General features: G+C 46.6%; 2 protein-coding genes across 9 annotated transcripts in view; one reads left to right on the plus strand and one right to left on the minus strand.

Moving 5' to 3' along the window:
- Positions 1 to 16,888, minus strand: part of LOC120896761 (serine/threonine-protein kinase PAK 3) — a 53,762-nt gene extending 36,874 nt beyond the window's left edge. For 2 of the 8 annotated variants that reach the window (XM_040301179.1, XM_040301173.1), the window contains exons 1-3: positions 16,534 to 16,888; positions 8,325 to 9,377; positions 7,923 to 8,077 (exon numbers count right to left, since the gene is read on the minus strand). In XM_040301179.1, coding sequence (XP_040157113.1) covers positions 7,923 to 8,077; positions 8,325 to 8,490 — 321 coding nt within the window. In that variant the 5' untranslated portion in view covers positions 8,491 to 9,377; positions 16,534 to 16,888. Of the gene's footprint in view, positions 1 to 7,922; positions 8,078 to 8,324; positions 9,378 to 15,844; positions 15,968 to 16,296; positions 16,510 to 16,533 lie in introns of those variants that run through there. The other 6 variants (XM_040301174.1, XM_040301180.1, XM_040301178.1 and 3 more) reach the window with 6 other exon arrangements.
- A 666-nt stretch (positions 16,889 to 17,554) lies between these two features.
- LOC120896486 (general transcription and DNA repair factor IIH helicase subunit XPD) lies at positions 17,555 to 20,418 on the plus strand. Its single transcript, XM_040300645.1, has 6 exons — positions 17,555 to 17,670; positions 17,733 to 18,542; positions 18,628 to 19,291; positions 19,371 to 19,897; positions 19,991 to 20,129; positions 20,197 to 20,418. The coding sequence occupies exons 1-6, from the start codon at positions 17,666 to 17,668 to the stop codon at positions 20,332 to 20,334; spliced, it is 2,283 nt and encodes a 760-aa protein (XP_040156579.1). The 5' UTR covers positions 17,555 to 17,665; the 3' UTR covers positions 20,335 to 20,418.
- The last annotated feature ends 1,415 nt before the right edge of the window (positions 20,419 to 21,833 follow it).

Genomic DNA, 21,833 nt, shown 5'->3' on the forward strand with positions numbered 1-21,833 from the left:
GATATGGCTGACTGGCTCGCTGGTTGAAACGGGAAAAGCGCATCTTATCGCTACTCCCCGTCTCCAACGCCGACGCCCCGTCCTGTCGTCGTTACCAGTGGAGACATTCTATTGTGTCGGAGGCTGTCCTAAAACCGGGCAGCTAGAAAGCTGTTTTGAAGCGAAAGCGTTTTGCCCGCACTGCTTCCGAAACCCGCGAAACCCATCCCAGAGGAGTGTGCAGTACCCATCGGGGCAGAGATCGTGTTATCTCGTGTGTTTTGCTTTCCAGTGTTTGATGTTTCGACCAAAAAACCGGTGCTTCTGACCGGTGTTTGACAGCTTTCGGCTCCCACACGAGTGGGTGCATGCTCATGGCATCCTGGGGGCCCCGTGTGGATGCGCGATAAGTATGATAAAAGGCCATAATATCGCACAGGAATGTTGCCTTGCTGGTGAGAGGAGCTTACATACCGTGTCTGCGTTAATGGGCGCGAAGCGAACAACACAGCAACGGTCGTCCAACGGGGTCAAAAGGGATGAGGTTGGAATCGATTTTTGTTCATTTCAGATGTGAAATCGTTTTGAAATTGACCGTTTATGATGTTTGATGCATGAAACGATAATATATTTTTAGATATAATTTTACAACATAAAGGTAAAATACTAGCGTGAAGTTGAAGTTGGTGAAAAGTTGTTTTATGCAGGATGGAATACAAATCATAAAAAATTGCAACAAATATTATAATACGTGCAAAGAAAGGAAGCACATTTTTCGGAAATGAATATTATTAATAAATAAGCCAAAATTAAAATTTTATGTTAACAACATTATGAGTTATTGAAGAACGAGCAAATTTCTCGCACAATAACACGATTCAAAACGAATGAAGATATTTGCAATTTCTTTACTTTTATTCAACATAAAAAGATATGAAATTTGCTTGTGGATGAAATACGAATCATTTTTTTTTTGTAGTTCCAATCATCACACCACCATCATAATCTTCCTACCGGCGTTAGCAATGCCGCAAACGTTCTACAAACGACAAACGAATGAATGAAACGTGGGTGCGTGGGTGGCTGCTACAAACGTGGCCACCACCCTTTTGCTGACTGACACTGACACAACAGCGTGTCGCATATTTCTGATTTACCGTTTTTTTCCCCTTCCTACTGTTTTCCAGCACCCGTAAACTAGAGACCATGCCACTGGCACCTACTTTCCCGCCCCGTGATTTTCCCCGCCAATATGGCAAACGTCTTAGAAGCGCACTCTCGACCCGCACCGTCGAAGAGTGTGAAGTTTATTTTTAGGTTTAGGATGCCGACATCCGAGCTGGGCAAAACACACAGAGCCGCGCGTGTGTGGGTTGCCGTGCGGTGGGGACAGGATGATCCGTCAACGTGCCAGTGCCAGTTTCTGCCGAAAAGAAAAGGCCGAATTAAACGCAAGGACGAACCACACCGCCCAGCCAGTCAAGCGCCACAAGACGTTGATGGAGATGGATGAAGCAAATTAACCAAAGTGTCACATTAAGAACGCACAAACTTCATCACCAGTACCAGCACCAGCAGCAAAAGTGACACGGACATATGTTTTGATGGGAAATGGTGTTGTGTAAAATTATTACAATTTTTGCTAACTTTAAAAAATAATCATGTTTTTGTATTCTCTGTCTCTCTCTCTCGCTCTCTTGAGTGCGATACAAATTAGCCTGAGGGTTGCGAATTGGTAGAGAGCTAATTTGGACGCTTTACTGTAGAGTAGCGAGAAGCGTTTTTCACCTTTACGTAAAATCTAATTTTCCTTTTCCACACGCCCACAGGGCATGTCTAGGGGTGTTGTAAAAACATTCCACCCCCGACACTTTTTGCCGGCAAACGATGCTGCCATAACCTACCTGGAGTTCACAGCGCCGCGTGGAATGGTGCTGGTGGCTGCACAGGAAGTTCAATTCGTCTGTACGTGTTTTAGCCTAACACATCCAAACACCCACACACACACACACAAACACTTTCGCATTAAAGGCATACAATCGAGAGGTATCGCCTGCCAGCAGTAGGATAATCCTTTTTGCCGTTGCTCCGTCACGCGTTTCCAATTGCGGACTCGGTTGCAGCCACGGAAGGGATGGAGCGGAGAATGAGTTGCTCATTCATTTCCTTTGGCATGGCACACAAAGCAGCAGAGTATGGGGGGGCAACGGTGTAGTAAAGTGGGCACTTAAAAAGGAGCACACACAAAAAAAAACAAGGATCCTCACAACGGCGTTATGATTTGAATTTAAATTAATTAAGCAACGCAGAATTGCAATGCGAAGGTAGGCGGCGTAATGGGAAAGACACCATACCAGCTGTCGTTGGTTGTGGCGTTGTTTGTAACGTTGGAGAGCAAACGGTCTATTTATAGTAGGTTCATTTGGATAATCTGAGCGGTCGTTCTTTTTTTGTAACGGAGCCTACACAGATTAAAATAATATTGGAATTAACGTCTGAAAGCAGTAATTAACGATCATGTGAGATGAGTGTCCTTTTTAAAGCTCCTAATATCACGTTGTTTTGCACTAAACAGTACGAATTAAAGCTACAACATTCCCTGCTAACTGACTTCAATGTCATGCCGTCTGTTCTTTAGGGTTTTGTGTGTGTGTGCTCTTTAACTCGTGCTCTAGCACGACATCGAACGCTTTAATGGTGGCACAACGTCGAGCGGTATAAACTTCCCGCAAATTTCAGCTAGATTGTACACCTGATTTTGGACCGCATTCCACCGAGAGGGCCCTCTCCGCCGCAAACAACTTAATTAGCGCCAATCCTCCCTCCCCCCTTCCCCTCAAAACAGCATCACGTTGTTGCAGCAACGGGAATCGAGCGAGCGGGAGTTAAATGAGCGCTTACGCTGCGACACCCGACACGATCCCGACACATCAACTGCAGCATAAAAGCGAACTACCCCCCCAAAGGGGAGTTGCGTTGTGTTGGAGCTCGATGCAATCACTGCCGATGTGCATATACCGAGCCGGTCCATAAACACCCCCGGGGTTGGTGCGCGACACCAGTGCTGGCAAACGTTTACCTCAACTCACATGTTGCACTTCGAAAAGCGTCGTCAGATTCGGTGACACACGAAGGGTGATAGTTTCAGTGACACAGGGGCGCAGGAGGAATATTGGAATCGTTTTGCAAATAGCAATTGAAAAGCATTCAGGCAAAGTTCAGGAAACTGCGCTGCAGTTGTGGTTCTGTGACTTGGTTTTGAAATTATTATGAGCAACGTTCCTGCGCCTGCAAGTGTCAGTGGGGACTCCGCTTGCGTTAGAAGCGTACTGAATTCAACACCTGTGGCTAGTGGCTGGTAGTTGAATACATTGGGCGAAAGTATTAAAATGTATAAATGAATAAAACTGTTAAACGTCTCAAGCAATTGATTTTGCATTGGTCATTGGTTTATAAATTCAGATTTGAAGGACCTTCCAGCATCGTTTCTTGCATCAAATATTCTAAAGTTTAGCTCATGTAACACATGCAGAACACGATACAGCACTCATGAGCAAACGCAAGATGAAAACAGCTTAAACAAATAGCTTATGTACAAACGGAATTTTTTTATAAATTGTATAAATTATTATGGCAAAAATGTGAGCACAATACTGTTATTTAATAAATTGTATAAGTTATGAAGGCAAAAATGTGAGTACAATACTGTAATCCTGGAGTAAAATGCGAACCTCAAGACCCAATGCAATGCGAATGCAGCCCTAGACGACCTTTTAAATATTAAAATTAAAAAAAATGATGAAAAAAGGCTTCAAACTGTCAAAATTTTAAATACTCAATTTGTATTTCCTTATTAAAACTTATTGACATATACAGCACAGCACCTTAATTAGCTAAACCTGGCGGAAATGGCTCTCGACAACGTAAATTGGGAGGCAATGTAGCCCATCAATTGAAAAGTTTGGATACTTCTGCTCGAACCAGTATTAATTTTAGTTCAAATGTTAAGCTAATTAATGAGCAGCATATTCTAAGAATCGTTATACCAAAGTATACCAAACAACATACTTGCTTATTTCGATTGATGATACACATCAGGAGTCTCATAAATATCATTGCTAAAGGCCATTTTGACGTTAGCTTTAGCTAGTGGATGAACGTTAAAATCTCATTTTAATAAGAAAATACTAACCGGATATATAAACATTCGTCAGCGTCCTATTATTGAAGCTTAATTTTAATGCTAAGCTTTGAGACCCCTGCTAAACATTATCACGACAGTAAATTAAACGAAAAAAAAAAACAACCTTGTAATTATTCATGACATAATTATTGCCTAATTATTGTATCGGTTTCATTTTTGAAGATTTATTTTCTCCACCAAACATCAATTAACGTAAATTCAGAGCGAATTGCAATTCACTAATTGCAAAACAGCAGGCAAAAATGCGGAAAAACAACTTCGTTTGCCTTCAATGCAATCAGATGCTCAAATGAACAAGTAGAGCGCGCCACGGCATTGCCGCACCTGATGCCCTGTAATTCCTACGTCCTAGAATAAAGGACCCATGGTAAAACTTGTAGCATTGGCAAACAAGCGCAAAAGTATGCACAAAGTCAGTCAGCCTCTGCGAGATCGATCAGTAGTTATTGATATCCCCCACACCCCCTGGCTATGGGTTATACACTGTTTTGCGACCGTTCCGCCCCATAGCTGGCCAACAGAATAAACAGTTCGCAAACATCAAAACAGCAAAGGGGCAAAGGGGAGCGCAGTGGCGTGGGCGATGGAAACACACAGTTTACAATCCCATTATGCCCATTGCGCAAAAGGTAAGTTCCACCTACATTCCAGGGTGTACAAAAAAAACGAAAAAATGAAACCAAACACCACAACTACACAGCATTGCTTCCACCATCCATTCACCTTAAACATCTTGCATTCCGATTGGCAGCTGTAGCGCAAGAAGTTTGGCGTAGCAGCAGTTTGCTGAAAGTGTTTGTTTGGCTACGGTTGGACTTTAACAAAAAAAAATGGGAAAGCACATCGCAGCATGGCCGCGAATGCTGGCGAATGCAAATCTTGCTCCAGTTCCAGTCGCCGGGACTCATAACGAACTCTGTGGTGGCGAGAGCCAACGAACTGTTTGGCAAGCAGCTGCCGCCATAATTAGTCACCGAGTAGGGGTGTTGCAGTTGCCCGGGATGACGTTCGTGCGGCCACTCAAACGGGAAAGATTAGATACCGTGCCATGGTTTGCACAGACGCACAGTTGCGCGGGAAGGTGGCATGGATGTTGAATAGTTTTCCGATACAAACAACTCCAAAGCGAATATAATAAAGTAGAGCGTGTGTTTCTAGCGTCTGCCAAAAAAAAAGCCGGACGAACAGAACACCCTAGGTTGCGGAGTTGGAATTTATGAGGCAAATAATCGAAACAGACACAGTGTAAAAAAATGGATTTAGAAAACCTTCGTCGAGCTATGGTTTTAAGAGTTAAATGGATTAAGCTGGCAAACAACAACCCCTTTACGCAACAATCTTAAGAAGGACGGACAGATACCAAATTTGATCATTCAAAATAAATTAAATAAAAGAACGCACTCATTCCACACAACAACAACCCAAAAAAAGCTGGATGATATTTTTGGACATTTAAAGACACACACACACACATTTCACCGAATCTTCTTCGCAAACCGTACACGTTTCTCCGTCTGCGGGTCTATCAATTTGCGTCAGCCGAACTGTCGCCGGAATGCTGTCACGCTCATGTCAATTTTATATCGACCATCAATCGAATCGCAGTTCATTACATGGCCGAAGCAGTGCCACGTTCGGTGCAATCTTCGTCAACCAACTGCAACAACAATCGATCACGAAGCTTTTATAGACCGAGAGCATGTTTGCCCATGTTTATCTTTGCGTTTCTTGACGATCCCAATCCACCCATGTACTTGCTGTTTTTTTTTATAACTATTGCACGAGAGTGAATTTGAGAACGATAAACAAAAACAGACACACAAATTGCAGTACATAAAATGCTACCATTTCGGTGGAAAATATACCTTTTTTTTTATTCAAGCCGTGTTCGAGTGGAAATGAGAAAATAGGAGCAAACCGGGGCAGAAAATGCAGCAAACAAAAATTGTCGAAAAAATCGTGATAAATCAATCAATTGCCACTCCGCTAAGCGACCACAAACAAGGTTCCGACCGAACAGAACATTCTCTCTTTTGTCAAGCAAGGGGTTCAACGAATCCGAAACGATCAAAAAGTATGGTGAGATGTAGCACCAGCAGTTTGCAATGTTGTCACGATCGGAAATGGCATAACGATCCTTCGCCAAAATAAAAAAAAGTTCGCTTTGGACCCTGCTGATAAAGTTTAAATTTGCTAGCATAGGGCTAACACAAGCCATACGATCTTACAACATTACATGTAGCATTACACAAATGCAAATGATGGTGCGCGTCCGCTCGATGGAAACTTTTATTGACGTGGAGTGCATGTGACACACACGTTGATGAGGAATTTCATCTCAATTTAATCAAAATTTCACAGACATAGGCAGCCCCACCGCAAGGAATGGGACGCGCTCACAGCCGAACGAAGAGTAGATAAAGCCAAAAAGTCGTAAAAAAAGGGTTTCGGCGTGTCGAAGTGAAAGTTTAGAGCCGATCCTGCACGAAAGCGAACGCAAAACCTATGGTAAAGGTTACACACACACCCCAAAACGAGCTAAAACACAAAAATAGGATTCTGTTACAATTTTTGCCGTGAAAGATCGCAAAGAGACGGAGGGAGGGCGGAGGGTGTGGCTGGGATTCTGCATGGGGGAGCATAAAAACAAAACGGGAAGGGATATTTACCATTCGACCACCCAACACAAAACGGCCATAAATCGTTCCGGCGTGACGTGACGCACGTTCGGCAAACGAGATAAATGCGCCAAAATGCTAGCGAATACTTTTGCAACCAAAAAACAGAAAGAAGAAAAAAACACTCCTCCACCACCGCTACACGCACGCACAGCACATGCCCTCCTCCATACACTCACGGCGCAAAACACGACCATCAAAATAAGGCAACAACGGCTGCGGCGGTAAAAATTACAACCGGAACAAAATAGCGACGCCAAATCGCCATCATATTTGGGCCCTCCTCGCGATTAAAAAAAGAAAAGAAGGAAAATGGCAACAACAAAAACTTGGCTAGAAGCACACTTCTACTTATTCCTTTCCACCAGCTTTCCCATCGGTCGTTAACTAACTCTTGCATTAAGGTTCGATTTTGCCGGTGACCCACCCGGTTTTGCGGAACGCGCATAGGGAAAATAATTCCCATCCCAACCCCTCCTGCCAACACATGGCCATCGCAAGTGAAAGTGAAGTTTTGGGGTGGTAGAAGGTGCATCGTTTTATTTTTGGCGAGGTCGTCTTGATTGCGTGAACAGGTTGATTGGCATATGTACACGCGCAATGCTGTCCGGCGGACAGGTTGTTTAGGGCGCCGTACTCGATATAAACAATGCGCCATCTACTCCACAATTCTTAACATATCCAACATATCCCCCCCTGTATCCAAAAGCAGATGGGGGCAATTGAACCAAACGCCGACCAATTCAAATTAGATTGCATCACACCATTAGTGGAAAGTAGACGCGTTTCTTGTGCGTTGTTTACCGTACATATTGGGATGAGGGGGCAGAGGGGTTCATTTGCTGCCCAAGCGGGTGGGAGGAGGTTTAATACACAACACACATTAACCTTGCTCTCCTTTGCTCGATCTTACCACGTGCGCTTGCTTTCGTGCAAGTCCAAGGATGCCCGGGGTTTAATTTAAAGAGCCGAGCACCTCCATCCCGCTCGCTCTCTTTATCCATCGCTCGCCTAAGACGGGTGTTTTGTTGGTGTTTTGGTTTCCGTTATCACACACTTACCGTAAATTCTCCGGTCACGGCATCGAAACCCACGTGCACCGTATGCTCGAAGTTGGTCGGATAGGATATATTCGGCTTCGAGTCGTTGTGGGACGCCTTCGATACCTTGATCTTGTTTTTGAGCGTTTTCTTCTTCCGGTCGGCATCTTCTGGTTCTGTAAAATGGGAACGGATAGAGAATCAAGATTAATATTACGCTTCGTTCGAGGGAAAAACCAATGCAATATATGGTCCTTTAGTGTTTAGAAATTTGTTTAATTAAATGTTCAATTTAAGTTGAAAGAAATGATTCAACAAATGATTCATCTAGGGATGATTATTGATTGGATGATATGAGAACAATTTCAGTTGCAATTCTCAACTAATATTGTACAGTTTGAACAGCTCTTCCCGTTTTCGTACCTTTTGGCAACGGCTTCATATCCACCGGAGCGACACCATCGATTCGATCGATCACTCCAGAGCTGCCTCCACCGCCACCAATGACACCACCACCGCCGCCAGCGCCACCCCGATTGCTCGTCAACCGCACGGGCGGTGCCGGAGGTTTATCCTCTTCGCTGGACATGTTTTGCCGCAGATGATGCTCTCGTCGATGGACGATTTTCAAGCGGGATATGTATTATGCTACACACTCCTTTCAATAAATAAGGGACGAAATGTTGCAAGCAAACGCCCTTTGGTTTTATTTCTTGCACTCCGGCACACTCCTCTTGCAGCAATTATTTCCCTTCACTCGCAACACTATTATAGCAAAAGCAGCTTCACAACTTTATTGCTCCACTGGTACACTCCTTACTGGCCAGCTTTTTGTGCGCCTTTTCAATACACTTTAAATACTTTACTCTATAATTTAATTCGCAACACGCACTCCACGATAAACTCCACCGAGTGACGACGCTCGCTCACACCAACCGACAGCGCACATGTACACCACGCGGGGAACTGATTTCTCCCATCGAAATGCAAAACGGAAGCGAACACTTAAAATACACCCACCACGAGGGAAGCAACGGTCGCGAACTCGCGCACACACGATTCACACGTAAATGGCGGACCAAACGGACACTTTAACGGTTAAACCACAATCAAGCAAAAGACCACATCTAGGCGAACTGAAGCAGGATCGCAGTAGTGGCCGCAATTGGTAACGGGAACGGGGGGATGGGTGGGTAAGAGAAATAAATAGTAAATAAAAGTAACACAACATAAATGCACCAATGCAGAGCAACACACACGCACACACACACACGTAGAGGGAAAATGCACTTTAAAGCCAACGCTTAATTTCTATCGCTGTTGCGCCATTTAAGGATTTTGCAGGATTTTATCCTTACGCATCGAGCACGTTCACATTGCACTGGTACTGGCGTTTTGCACCGGGTGTTGGATGAGTGCAGACAATCGTGCCGTCACACGTGTTTGGTTTAATGACACTTGCGAACTGAAAACCACCTACGAAAGAGAGAATAGAGCGATAAAGGCATTTATTGTAGAATATTTGACTGCTTCAAATACTATTTGATAGAAGAAAAAAAAAAAACATTTAAATGTTTCAGTTGCAGAAGAAAGCAGATTTGATGTTGTAACTGCTTATAATATGCATTTGCAGAGAAAAAATGCCAGCTCGCTGCCTGACATTGTTCATTGCTCGGTGTGATCTGAAACGATACAAAATATAGAAAAAACAACAATTAGTCAAATGCATACATTAAAGATGTTATATACAGCGACAATATATAATTCTATAATGAAACATACTCTTGAACGCCTTCGGACGACCTAAACCCAAATAATACCTGACTGAACAATCGTCTAACACACACTTCGAGCCCAACACAACAGGGTCATTACACACCAGCTCATCTAAAAGGATCGATTTTCTTAACCTTCGGCCAGCGAACACACGTTAAGCCTCGACTATGAGTCTAACATTGGCAGTGAACCATTGAATCAACCACGGCGGCGCAAAGTGCAATCCAATTTGCGCTCGTTCAACGGATTATTGTCGAAAAGAACCTTCCTCCTCCTCAACGAAGCACGCTGTCGGGGAGGAGGAATAAAAAAAACAGACCGGGCAAACGGATTTCGGTTGATCCATATAGATTTTCCGTAAATCCGTAAATTCTATTCACCGCTGCTATTCTCGCCGTGGAGTCGAACAAGCAGCCGAAGCCACTACAGAAGCAGGGCTGCCCGGCGGTGTGATGGAGGAGCATTGCTTCCGGTGGAAGCGTTTCTTTTTACTTTCTTAATACTTCCAAAACGAGACACGGCCGCCCGCGACAGACAACGGCAACCTCACCTTAATGTTGCTGGGAGGCTCCGTCAAAAATGGAGGTAATATTATTAGCGAGAACCATTTCAGGAACGAACAAAACAGGACGCGATGACACCACCACCACCACCCACCCTGTTCATAACCAGCCTCCCCCTTCCTGTTTCGCACCACACACACACACACGCTGGAGCAGCGGGAAAAGATCGTCTACCGCGTGCTCGCCCGCAAAGGCAGACCCTCCGCCGGTAGCAAAACGTGTGCGAAGAATGGTAAAGAACGGCAAAAATGGCCCGCACGCCAAAGATGGGAATCGGTAGCCACCGCCGATTGGCCGGAGGAAGAAAAGGTGAGTGTTTCAATCGATTCCACTGTCACACGGCAAAGTTCTTCTTTATTTAGACAAATCGCGGCCGCGTACAGTATTGAGCCGCAGGCCTGGTACGGTGGGGTACGTGCGTTTCGGTTGGAGCTTCCGTTCGGTACACAAAAGGAGGTGGGAGAAGCATTGCCTCGAGGCAACATAATTTTTGGCAAACAATATTGTCGTCACTCGTGATTCTAAGCGTGTGCTTTTTTGTACCTTTTCCTTTGTTGGTTCTTACCAATGCTTACGAAGATGTATAGCAAAGAGGTCTACACAATATTCAAGCCGCAACGAATCGGCTGGTATAATGAAAACAGATAACCTCTAAACTTAAGCTTAATAATATTTACAAAACACACATTCGATCTACAATGACTTGCAAGCGTCTCTTTTGCCAAGAATAAATATGAGACATTCAACCCACCATGTGCCACCGCATGTTTGCGGATCGATGGAAAGACTTCGTCCCATATGGACAAAGGCTGGACTTTCGCTGTAGGCAGTATAACGTGTTACCTTCACCAGTTTGCGACAGACCAATTTTTCATTCAACCATTACCGTTTGTTGTTGTTTTTTTTTCTTCTTCTTCTTCTTCTGCCTTCTATACGGAAAAGATTCCTCGTTTTCCTCGCAGGCGGCGAAAAGGTTGCCAGGCTCGGGAGATATAGCATAACTCATTACATACAATCGATCTTCTCGTTCATCGATATTATCTAACGAGCGAAACGAATCGCTTTCCGTTCAGGTTGCTGGCAGGTCGATCGCCTGTGCCTGTGCGAAACACAAACCCGCAAAAGCACAAGCTATTTGTCATCGCGTCCCGTGTTCCCCGTTGGTGGTGTGTTTTCGAGGGAACGTTTTTTTATCTTCTCTCTGTCGTTGAATTGTTAACCGCATAGACAATCTCTTTTCTTTTGCCAATAATACCGGCAAAACTGAAGGCGCCACATTAAATAACGATCGCATGATCAATGTGATCAAAAAGGACGTGCAAACATGCTGTGACGATCAACGTTACGATATTGAACAATTGTAAAGCATACTGAGTTTTCCAGGTGCTTTGGGACACTTTATTGACACTTTCTCATTAGAAATGAACTGAATGTTATGGGAATTAGAATCTATCGCACCCTTGTTGGACAAATCTAACAAGATTTTCCAAGTAGCCTGTCCTATAAGAGTTCCATAGAGTCCAAAATTCCATCTTATGCAGTTAATTTCCTATAAAAAAGAGACAAGGAAGTGTTGCACAATTATGAAATCCCTGTAAAAGAGGAGGTTTTAGGTTTTTTCTAGTACAACAGAGTACTCGTTCGTCACATTACGAGCAATATTCAGTAACATTCAAAATAAAAAGTGATTCCAAAAGTGACACAGCTCGGTTTTTTGTTGGTTTAATTATTCTTCCTGCGCGTACAACTTTAGTCATATGAATCTCATTTCATCCCCAAACTAATCACAACACTGTCATAAATATATGCTCCACTTTGACACAGCGTCCCGGGAGTTTCTTTCCCAAGGACAAGAACTTTTGAACCAGCCACGCTAAGGACGGTTCGTTTAATTAACCTTGTGTCTGGTAACCGGAGGCTACGCGGGTGCAAAATGGTCACCCAATCCAATCGCACCCAACGGCGCTGCTGCTGAACATGGGAAGAAAAAGTTAGTAAATCCAGACGAAAATCGATTCTCGCCCCGCTCAAGTTCAGTGTCTAATGCGCTCCTAATGAAGAACGCTGACAAAAGAAATGAACAACCAACGAAACGGCGGTTGGTGAATTTTGCTGCTGTTATTTCCAGCTACGAATGTCCGCTCCTTCTGTGTTTGGTGATAGCTTTTTTCTCATATCGCTTACCGAGCACGGCGAAGCAATCTTTGGTTGCTAGGGCGTCTTAAGTTCTAGTGGCAGCTCGCGTCATGTACTACACACGGTCGCCTTGAAGCGGCGACGAGTGGGGGGGGGGGGGGGAAAGAAAATTTCAAACTAAAAATGGCACAACCCGAGAGCTCGTTGTCTCTCTCCGTGAGCTTCCGTTTGCTTCTTTTTTTTTCTTTTTTGTTTTATTTCCACGACCCTAATTGACGCCCTATCCTAGGGTGTTGCGGATAAAAGTCAATGGCCCTGCGCGCTGTACACAAAAGGACAAGAAGCAGGTCGGCACCACCCGGTCGGTTCTGAGCGCAAAGATTTCGATCGTCGAAAAGGAAAATTGGAAAATCCGCACCGGATGGTGCCAGCATGGTGGTGACCTTCTTGGGACGGCGTACAGCAACCAACGCCTGCTGCTGCTTCGTAGATAGTTTTGGAGTTCATTTCCAACTCAGCGTGAATTTTCAGTTGGGAGCTTGTTGTACATCGTACGCAATGCATTACCATGGCAGAAACACGTGGCGCAGTGACGTTGTTGTCAAAAGCCTAATGCTCTCTTGTCTGACGAAAAGCATGAGCTTGAACGCACGTGTACGATATTAACCCCCACACAAACATACACGCAAATTTCCCAAAACATCGTGTAATAAATACTGTCCAAGTAAATTGCAAACTAAGCGTCGGAAAACAGCACTGTGAGCTTTCAACAGACATTGACTGACCGAACTAAACGGTCAAACGGCAAAAACCTTCCGTTGAGTCACACCTTTTAGTCATACACGATGACGATAAGCGAATGAAGCGTGTGTCGACCGGGACACTGCACCTTCTTTCTAGCCCACCGCTCCCATTGCAATGAACACGGCAGCTTTTATCTACGGAAAGCTGAAGCCCCATTTCTCCTATCACAAAAAGCTCACTCAGCTTGATTTGATGGACGCGTTGAGATGTGGACGCTTTTTCGCTCGGCGGCCTTGGTTAGAGCATGATAAAAGTAAACCTCTGTCACAGTGTAAGGTGAAGAAAATGAAATACGTCACACACCGTGACACGTTTACGCGTTCCACGTACCATCGCTTAAGCTTGTTTTTATCGGGGCCATGGCAAGCGCACTCCCGCCCGTAGGAGAGATGAATGTGTCACAAGCAATAGCATCATCATGGGGAATATAATGCATGCGGTCATGATTTTACATCTCGCGGAATTGTCTCTCGTGGAATAATCTAGCTTTTTCTGCTGCTGCTGCTTCCGTCGCGTGCCGGCTACTTGCCGTGCTTCCTTTCCACCTTCGCCCACAGCTGGGTTCAACATACTACCACACCGTCTAGTTTCGACCATTAATTTCATCACACCAAAGTGCATGCTGTGGGAGTGGGAAGTGCACACACACACCAACACTCTCCTAAGGCTCGGCAAATGCGCGACCCAAAGAGATCATCATCATCATCCTCATCATCGTCGTCTTCTGATTGAGAAGACGGTGTATAGAGGGAGTGGGTGACACGGCACTCTCAAACCACACACACACATACACCGAACACAGGCTAAGCTGAAACCATTTTCCACCGTGGACAGCGCTGCATCAAAGAACATGGCGCAGACCGTACCGCAAGCGGGGTGAAATGCATCGCGACCGGATCACCCAACCTTTGGGACCGGTAGACGAGACGGAAGAGGTGCGAACGAGCGAGCGAGAGAGCGCGCGTGTGTGTGTGGTGCTGTCCATATATGAGTGTGCGGTGAAGCACTTAAGAGATATATTTATATTTGTAAGGAGACGCTTGTTTTCTTTACATCGTTCTCCCGCTCTCTCCCCTCGCGTTCGTTGCGCACTGGGGTCTGCACGCTTCGCCGTGGCGTTCTCGCCCGCGCCTTGGCAGTTTAATTTTATTAGTTCTTTTCCGTCTATTTTGGATCGCTTGGGAGGAAGCAACCCTCCGGGCAGGATTGGAGCATGATGAATGGGCACGGACACGGGAGTGCATGTCTGCATGGTGTGGTTTTGGGGAGTGTTGTAGCGCCGGCACCACTACTACTAGCCCACCACCCTGGGTAGCAGGAGGCCATTTATTCCTAGTTTAGAAGCAAATCCAAAACCCATCGGAAACTGAATTTAACATTCCTGAGCGTGAGCATGGAGCGTGTCGGGCGGGTGGAGACTTGGTACGGGAGAAGCTCCCAGCTGGCATGCATTTCCTGGCTCAAATGCTGCATAAAGAAAGCAGCTTAGTATTGAAGTCTAAAAATCTCCCGCTGCTGTAACTGAATCGCACTGGTTTTCTTTTGGATGATTTTTGCTAATAATGGCTCCCACACTCTAAATACAGCAACGGAAAGCGCTGATTATCACATGACTCTTTATCGATATTGTAAGGCTGAGAGTGTGTGTGTCATACTAAGCAACTAAGCCGTCGTCAGTCGTCGTCCAATGTGTTTGCATCAATTCCCAGGCCTACAAAGAAGGTGATACAACCGATGACTCATGTTTGGAACGACATTGCACTTACCTATTTGCGGTCGTGTGGATAGAAGAAAAGTGCACAAGCCACAATCTCTTGCATCCGCATGGAATAAAACATCGCTCCCTGTGCGCTTGTGACGCGGTGACACATGTCCAGCTGCGTTTTAAGGCTTTTTGGGTACTCGATGACACTCGTCGATACTGTTTTTTTTTTTAATGCAGACACGCATAAGCTTGAAACATTAATAGCTCCCTCGGGAGGAATCGGGGAAACCGACGATAATGACGGAAATGCCGCACCAGGGACCTACGACGGCGACGTTTATCGGACGCAGCCTAGGTGTGTTGCCGCTGTCCTCATCAATCTTTCCTTTGAGCTGTGGCACCCGGGCACCAATCAGGCGATAAAAAGCAGCGAAGCAAGTCCATTATCAGCACCGTTTGGGGCGTCAGAAACGGAGGCTCATTTTCGCTGCATTTTGCGCAAATTTGCCAACACGCCGGGGAGAGGTGATAATCCTTCCGTTTTTAGCACGGGCACGATAAAAATCACACACCGGTTCCAACGCACCGCCACCCCACATCAGACCTTTGGGGTGTGCTGGTGGTGGTAAAGGTTTCTTCGAATGCACTTTAGGGATGGTAACGCCGCCGACTTTGTTCACACAGGTACACAGAGCGCGATGCACACGCACGCACACCACCACCGACCACGGGGAGGCTTGCTGGCTGCTGTCCCGCATGTGTGTTTTTTCTCACTGTTTTCGTCTTGTAGCTTTTCTTTCTCGAAGCAACACACTTCACACCGTACCGCCTCACTCGTTTTCTCCGTCTTCAGACCCTTCTTCCACGGACTAACACCCTCACTAAACGTCGCGTTATGGGTGTTCTTCCATTTCACTTCCTGTGTGCTATGGTTGCCCCGATGGGTAAAGGTGACTTACCGCACTCGCGGAGCGTTAGCAAGGAAGGAAGAGTGGCACACGAGGATGGGATGCCAGCCGTGCCCGTGAGCCTACCGACCGGATCCGGATTTCGCTCCAAATCGATACCGTTTTGCGTGATGGTCGCGACAGTTCTCGCGACAACCGCACACACACACACCTTCACGCACCTACATACAAAGCTGCACATGCACGCTTGCGCTTGTTGAAATACGCGACAGAACAAGCAGGCGGGCGGAAGACGGGAGGGGCAAAGGGCGGATAATCATACGCGACCTGCTCCCTACACCGAACGCGGTCCCCCCTTCCTGTCTCGCGTGAATCAGCAATTCATTTACGCAAGCCTCGAGGCTTGCGATGGAGGGTTTTCCGTCTGTTTTCTTTTTCCTTCTTTTTTCGTGGAGCGCTGGAGTGCGAAGCCACACACATTTTCGGAATGATTACACACTCACTCAACTCATTTCACTGCATCGAATAAGTGATAATGCGAAACACGAAGCAAAAAGGCTTTGCGAATTGGGCGAAGCACCCCGACACATACACGCACACACACACATATGACGTTGGCGGAGGTAAGCGATTCTGCTTCTTCTGCGTGGAAATTATGTTGAATCGTTCCAGAGTGAGGTGCTCCCATAGCACGCATCCCCGAGCATCCACAGTTGCTGGGCGACAAATCTCGTAGTTACCTTGCGCTCCACAAAGACGGCGGCGAACACTCCATCTAGAACTGAAGCGAGAGGCACGGCCACGGTCGTCGACCAACGATGCGGAGCAGGGTGACGGGTTGGGTTGTTCCTGCGACCATCCGTACCATTTGGGAAGCTGGAACACAGACACCACACGGGCACACTCGCTGGCTGGAAACTCGTGCCCGAAGCGTGCGTGAGCTGTGCGTTGCGGGAAAAACGGGCAAACACCTGGAGAAAATTAGCAGCACGACACGGGGACTCGATTTTTCCTTCGTACGGTATGCGTTACATTTCACATTATCTTCATTTTCTTCCTCTTCTTGTTTTGCAATTGCTTATACAGAGAGAGTGTGTCTGTGTGTGCGTGTTGTCAATTTTGTTTAACTGTCACTACCCAAGGTGGATTAAAGAAACGAGGTGGTGGAATCTAGAGCGTTTTGACAATTCGTCATTTGACATAAGGTCCCCAGGATTCAAACTGTAGTTTAGGTTTTTTCAACTTGTTCATTGAATTTATCTACAAATTTTTTATGATTTCGTATACTTTTAAACATATTTTGGGATTTTTGAGCTCTTATCAAACATTTAATCATAGATTCAGCACATATATCCCAGAAAAAAAGAATAATTCGAGTGCTATTTCGAGAATGTATTGTATGATTCAAATTGTTTTCGACATATTTAAGGATAATAAATAAGAAATATTTTATTTTACATATGTTCACATTCATTCCGAATTATCTATGAGGTACATTGGAAAATAAAGTGATTTACTTGATTTTAGATCTCGAGATTAACAAAATCATAAACTATATCTTTAATTTGACTCATTTCTCTTAAGATAATCAAAACACATACAAAAATGCACTTAACAACCAAGCAATCTTTTTTTATTTGCTATACTTTGTGTGCGGAAGCCAGTCGTTAACGGTTTTAAAATGACGTAAGGTCCCTCATACATGGCGACCCCCCAAAGGCCCTTTTCGTCCACTTGATCTCTTTAATCCACCTTGGTATAGCTGATCGTTTATCTGTCAAAATCCTCCAAAACAACAACAACCCATTCTGCAGCCGGCGCGCGTGCATCGCATCTTCGTTTGCATCACACGAATGGAATAATCGCTACAAAATGAGGTAAGAATACGAACAAAATGTGCCAATTGCACTCCCCTAACCGCGGTACCTTGCGTCCACAGGATCAGCGTTGACGGATTGCTGGTGTACTTTCCGTACGAGTACATCTACCCGGAGCAGTACGCTTACATGCTCGAGCTGAAGCGTACGTTCGATGCGAAGGGCCACTGTCTGCTGGAAATGCCCTCGGGGACGGGCAAAACCACCACGCTGCTCTCGCTGATCGTGGCGTACATACTGGAAAACCCGCACGTCGTGCGCAAGCTGATCTACTGCTCGCGTACGGTGCCCGAGATTGAGAAGGTCATTGCCGAGCTGAAGCATCTGATGAACTACTACGAAAAGCAGACGGGCGCAATGCCGAACATCACCGGGCTGGTGCTTAGCTCGCGCAAAAACATGTGCATCCATCCGGAGGTGAGCCGCGAACGGGAGGGCAAGATTGTTGACGCACGGTGCTACGGCATGACCGCGAGCTACGTGCGCGAACGGGCGGCTCACGACGAGTCGGCACCGGTGTGCCAGTATTACGAGGGTTTCCAGGCGGAGGGCAAAGAAAACATGCTACCGCCGGGCGTGTACTCGATCGACGATCTGAAAGAGTTCGGCCGGGAGCGGAACTGGTGTCCGTACTTTCTGTCCCGCTTTGCCATCAACCAGGCGCACGTGGTCGTGTACAGCTACTACTACCTGCTCGATCCGAAGGTGGCGGAGGTGGTCTCGAAGGAGCTGGCCCGCGAATCGGTCGTCGTGTGCGACGAGGCGCACAACATCGACAACGTGTGCGTGGACTCGATGAGCGTAAAGATCAACCGGCGGCTGATCGAGCGCAGCACGACCGGTATACACAACCTGGAGAAGAAAGTGGCCGAGTAAGCGCGATTTGCGATTTTTGTTTATATTGCTGCAGCATTCTGAAGAGCACGTTCTGATGAAGCTGTTTTCTTCCGCTTGCAGACTGAAGGAGGACGACAAGCGTCGCCTCAACGAAGAGTACGTCCGGCTGGTGCAGGGCTTGAAGGATGCGTCGTTCGCCCGCGAAACCGACATGGTGCTGGCGAATCCGGTGTTGCCGAACGAGGTCATCAGGGAGGTCGTGCCGGGCAACATACGCAATGCGGATCACTTCCTGTCCTTTCTGAAGCGCTTCATCGAGTACATCAAATCGCGGCTGCGCGTCCAGCACGTGGTGCAGGAAAGTCCGGCCGGGTTTTTGCGCGACGTACAGCAGAAGGTGTGCATCGAGCGGAAACCGCTACGCTTCTGTGCCGATCGGTTGCAGTCGCTGCTGCGCACGCTGGAAATCACGGACCTGAGCGAGTACGGCCCGCTGTCGGTCATTACCTCGTTCGCGACGCTCGTGTCGACGTACACGAAGGGCTTTACCATCATCATCGAGCCGTTCGACGACAAAACGCCCACCGTGTCGAATCCGATCATGCACTTCAGCTGTCTCGATTCGTCGATCGCGATGAAACCGATCTTCCAGCGGTTCCAGAGCGTGGTCATCACGTCCGGCACGCTGTCCCCGATGGACATGTACCCGAAGATACTGGACTTTGAGCCGGTCGTGATGAGCTCGTTCACGATGACGCTCGCCCGGCCCTGCTTGCTGCCGATGGTAAAGCAAAGGCGCCGAAACAAATGGCCCACTGGATGGGGTTGGGATTATACTGTCATTTGCTCTTTCCATTCCGCAGATTGTAGCGCGTGGCAATGATCAGGTCGCCATCTCATCGCGCTTTGAAACGCGCGAAGATACGGCGGTGACGCGCAATTACGGCCAGCTGCTGGTGGAGACGGCCAAAACCGTACCGGACGGGGTGGTGTGCTTCTTCACCTCCTACCTGTACCTGGAGTCGGTCGTCGCGTCCTGGTACGATCAGGGCATCATCGATACGCTGCTGCGCTACAAGCTACTGTTCATCGAAACGCAGGACAATGCGGAAACGTCTTACGCGCTGATGAACTACGTGAAGGCGTGCGAGTGTGGCCGCGGTGCCGTGCTGTTGGCCGTCGCCCGTGGCAAAGTGTCGGAGGGTGTGGATTTCGATCACCATCTCGGTCGGGCGGTGCTGATGTTTGGCATTCCGTACGTGTACACCCAGTCGCGCATACTGAAGGCACGGTTGGACTATTTGCGCGATCAGTTCCAGATACGGGAGAACGATTTTCTTACCTTCGATGCACTGCGGCATGCGGCACAGTGCGTTGGTCGTGCTATTCGGTAGGTTTTCACCTGCACCTGTTGTTCTGCTTTTTGTGTCACGTATGTACCCATTAAATGGTTTGTTTTTTGCTTGCTTGCCTCCCCAAACAGTGGTAAGACCGATTACGGTATTATGATCTTCGCGGACAAGCGCTTCTCCCGGCAGGACAAGCGGGGCAAGCTGCCGAAATGGATCCAGGAGCATCTGACCGATAATTTGAGCAATCTCAGCACGGAAGAATCGATGCAGGTTAGAGAGCAAATTTTTTAATGCAACTGTTTTTTTTTGCTAAAAATCAAACACTTTCCCTTCACAGCTTGCCAAACGCTGGCTCCGACAGATGGCACAGCCGTTCACTCGCGAAGATCAGCTCGGCGTTTCGCTACTTACGCTCGAGCAACTGCAAAGCATGGAGCGGGAAAAGCTGGAAAAACAGGCCCAAGGCAAACAATAAATGCACGAGAGCAGCACAGTTCGAGTTGATGTACGCAAGAATAAAGCAACGGTGCACGAATAATTATGTTCCGGTCAACTGCAACGTTTCTTTTTTTTTGTATACATATATTTTACATCTTTTAAGTACAACTAGCTAGATATTTAGAAACGGGGGTTTCTGGGGTTTCTGTGCACGCTAAACAATATGCACACTTTCCACAGCTTCGTTCCCAGTGTACATTTCCCCTTTTTTTGTTTGCTCGTTTAGATAAACGGGCGCGCTTTTGTCTCCGCAACACACCACAATCGGTAGGAAGATCAACTCACGATGCCTTGAGTCGGGGTGTTTTGGTGGCAGCAGTAAAAGTTCCATTAAAATACAACATGATCGGTGTTCAACACTGAGAGCCGTACGATTGGGGAGGAAAAAAGGGAAATCTCATACAAGTCCATCGCTAGAGAGATCACTTTTCTTGTGTGGCAACTCTCAAGCTTCTCATCTCAAAACGCAGCGGCTAACGCCAGCCACCATCTCGGCTTTTTTTCTCCTCCGCACGTGCGTTTCTCCCCCGTGGTTTTAAGAGGGTTATCGCCACAACAAACTCGCAAGAACAAACCACATCCTTGATTTGTTCTACCTCCGCCTGGATCACTCCCACTACCTTGCGGATGATTAGCCCGTGCGTATCTTGCTGCTGCACTGTTTGCAGAATTTCGTCCAGCTTGGATTCCTGGACATTTTGCTGCTCCCGCAAGCCCGCCTCCAACCCCTCCTAGCTTCCTAGTAATTAGTGCTAGCATGCTGGAGCTGGACTGCTCTTGGCCTGAGTAGGATTCATTGTTGCCCTTGATGCTGTTGTCCCCGTTGCTATTATTATCCTTGGTGCTGTTGTCGGTTAGCCGGTCTCATGGTACAGTCGTCAACTCGCACGACTTAACAACATGCCCGTCATGGGTTCAAGCCCCAAATAGACCGTGCCGCCATACGTGTAGGCCTGACTATCCTGTTATGGGGGGTAAAAAAAATTCACTGAAAGCCAACCCAACAAGTGGGTACAGACAAGCCTTGACCGACAACGGTTGTTGAGCCAAAAAAAAAAAATGATGAAAAAGAAGCTGTTGTCGTAGTTGTACTTGGTTTGGCTGCTGGACCTTTCCTGTATTTAATTAGCGCGGAAAAAATCATTCTGAATGCCACTAGCCAGCGTTGTAGGAGCGGTTCTGATGTTTTAATATCAGTGGTTTTGTTTTCAGCCCCGCCTGGAATCTGGGCTAGCGGCAATGCCATTACCATCCCACGGCAATTGTCGCTTGTTGTTGTTTGAATCCATATTTTCGGAAATGATATATGTATGAGAAATGTTTAATTAATAAGCCTCATAACACTCGACATAATGGGCTCATAATGGCGATGGAATTGGCCTCATCGAAAGGGTATAATGGCAAACAATACACCAGCAAACCACTCATATAAGTGAAGAATAGCCAGTTTTTCCGCGTCAATGTAACACACAATGT

The sequence above is a fragment of the Anopheles arabiensis genome, chromosome 2 (assembly GCF_016920715.1).
Source record: "Anopheles arabiensis isolate DONGOLA chromosome 2, AaraD3, whole genome shotgun sequence".
Lineage (NCBI taxonomy): Eukaryota > Metazoa > Arthropoda > Insecta > Diptera > Culicidae > Anopheles > Anopheles arabiensis.

What these genes read in the sequence shown, in the direction of transcription:
- LOC120896486 (XM_040300645.1), top strand. An exon ending in CTGGAGAAGAAAGTGGCCGA is followed by an intron (nt 18,543 to 18,627) that starts GTAAGCGCGATT and finishes TTCCGCTTGCAG; the next exon opens with ACTGAAGGAGGACGACAAGC. An exon ending in GGCCCTGCTTGCTGCCGATG is followed by an intron (nt 19,292 to 19,370) that starts GTAAAGCAAAGG and finishes TCCATTCCGCAG; the next exon opens with ATTGTAGCGCGTGGCAATGA.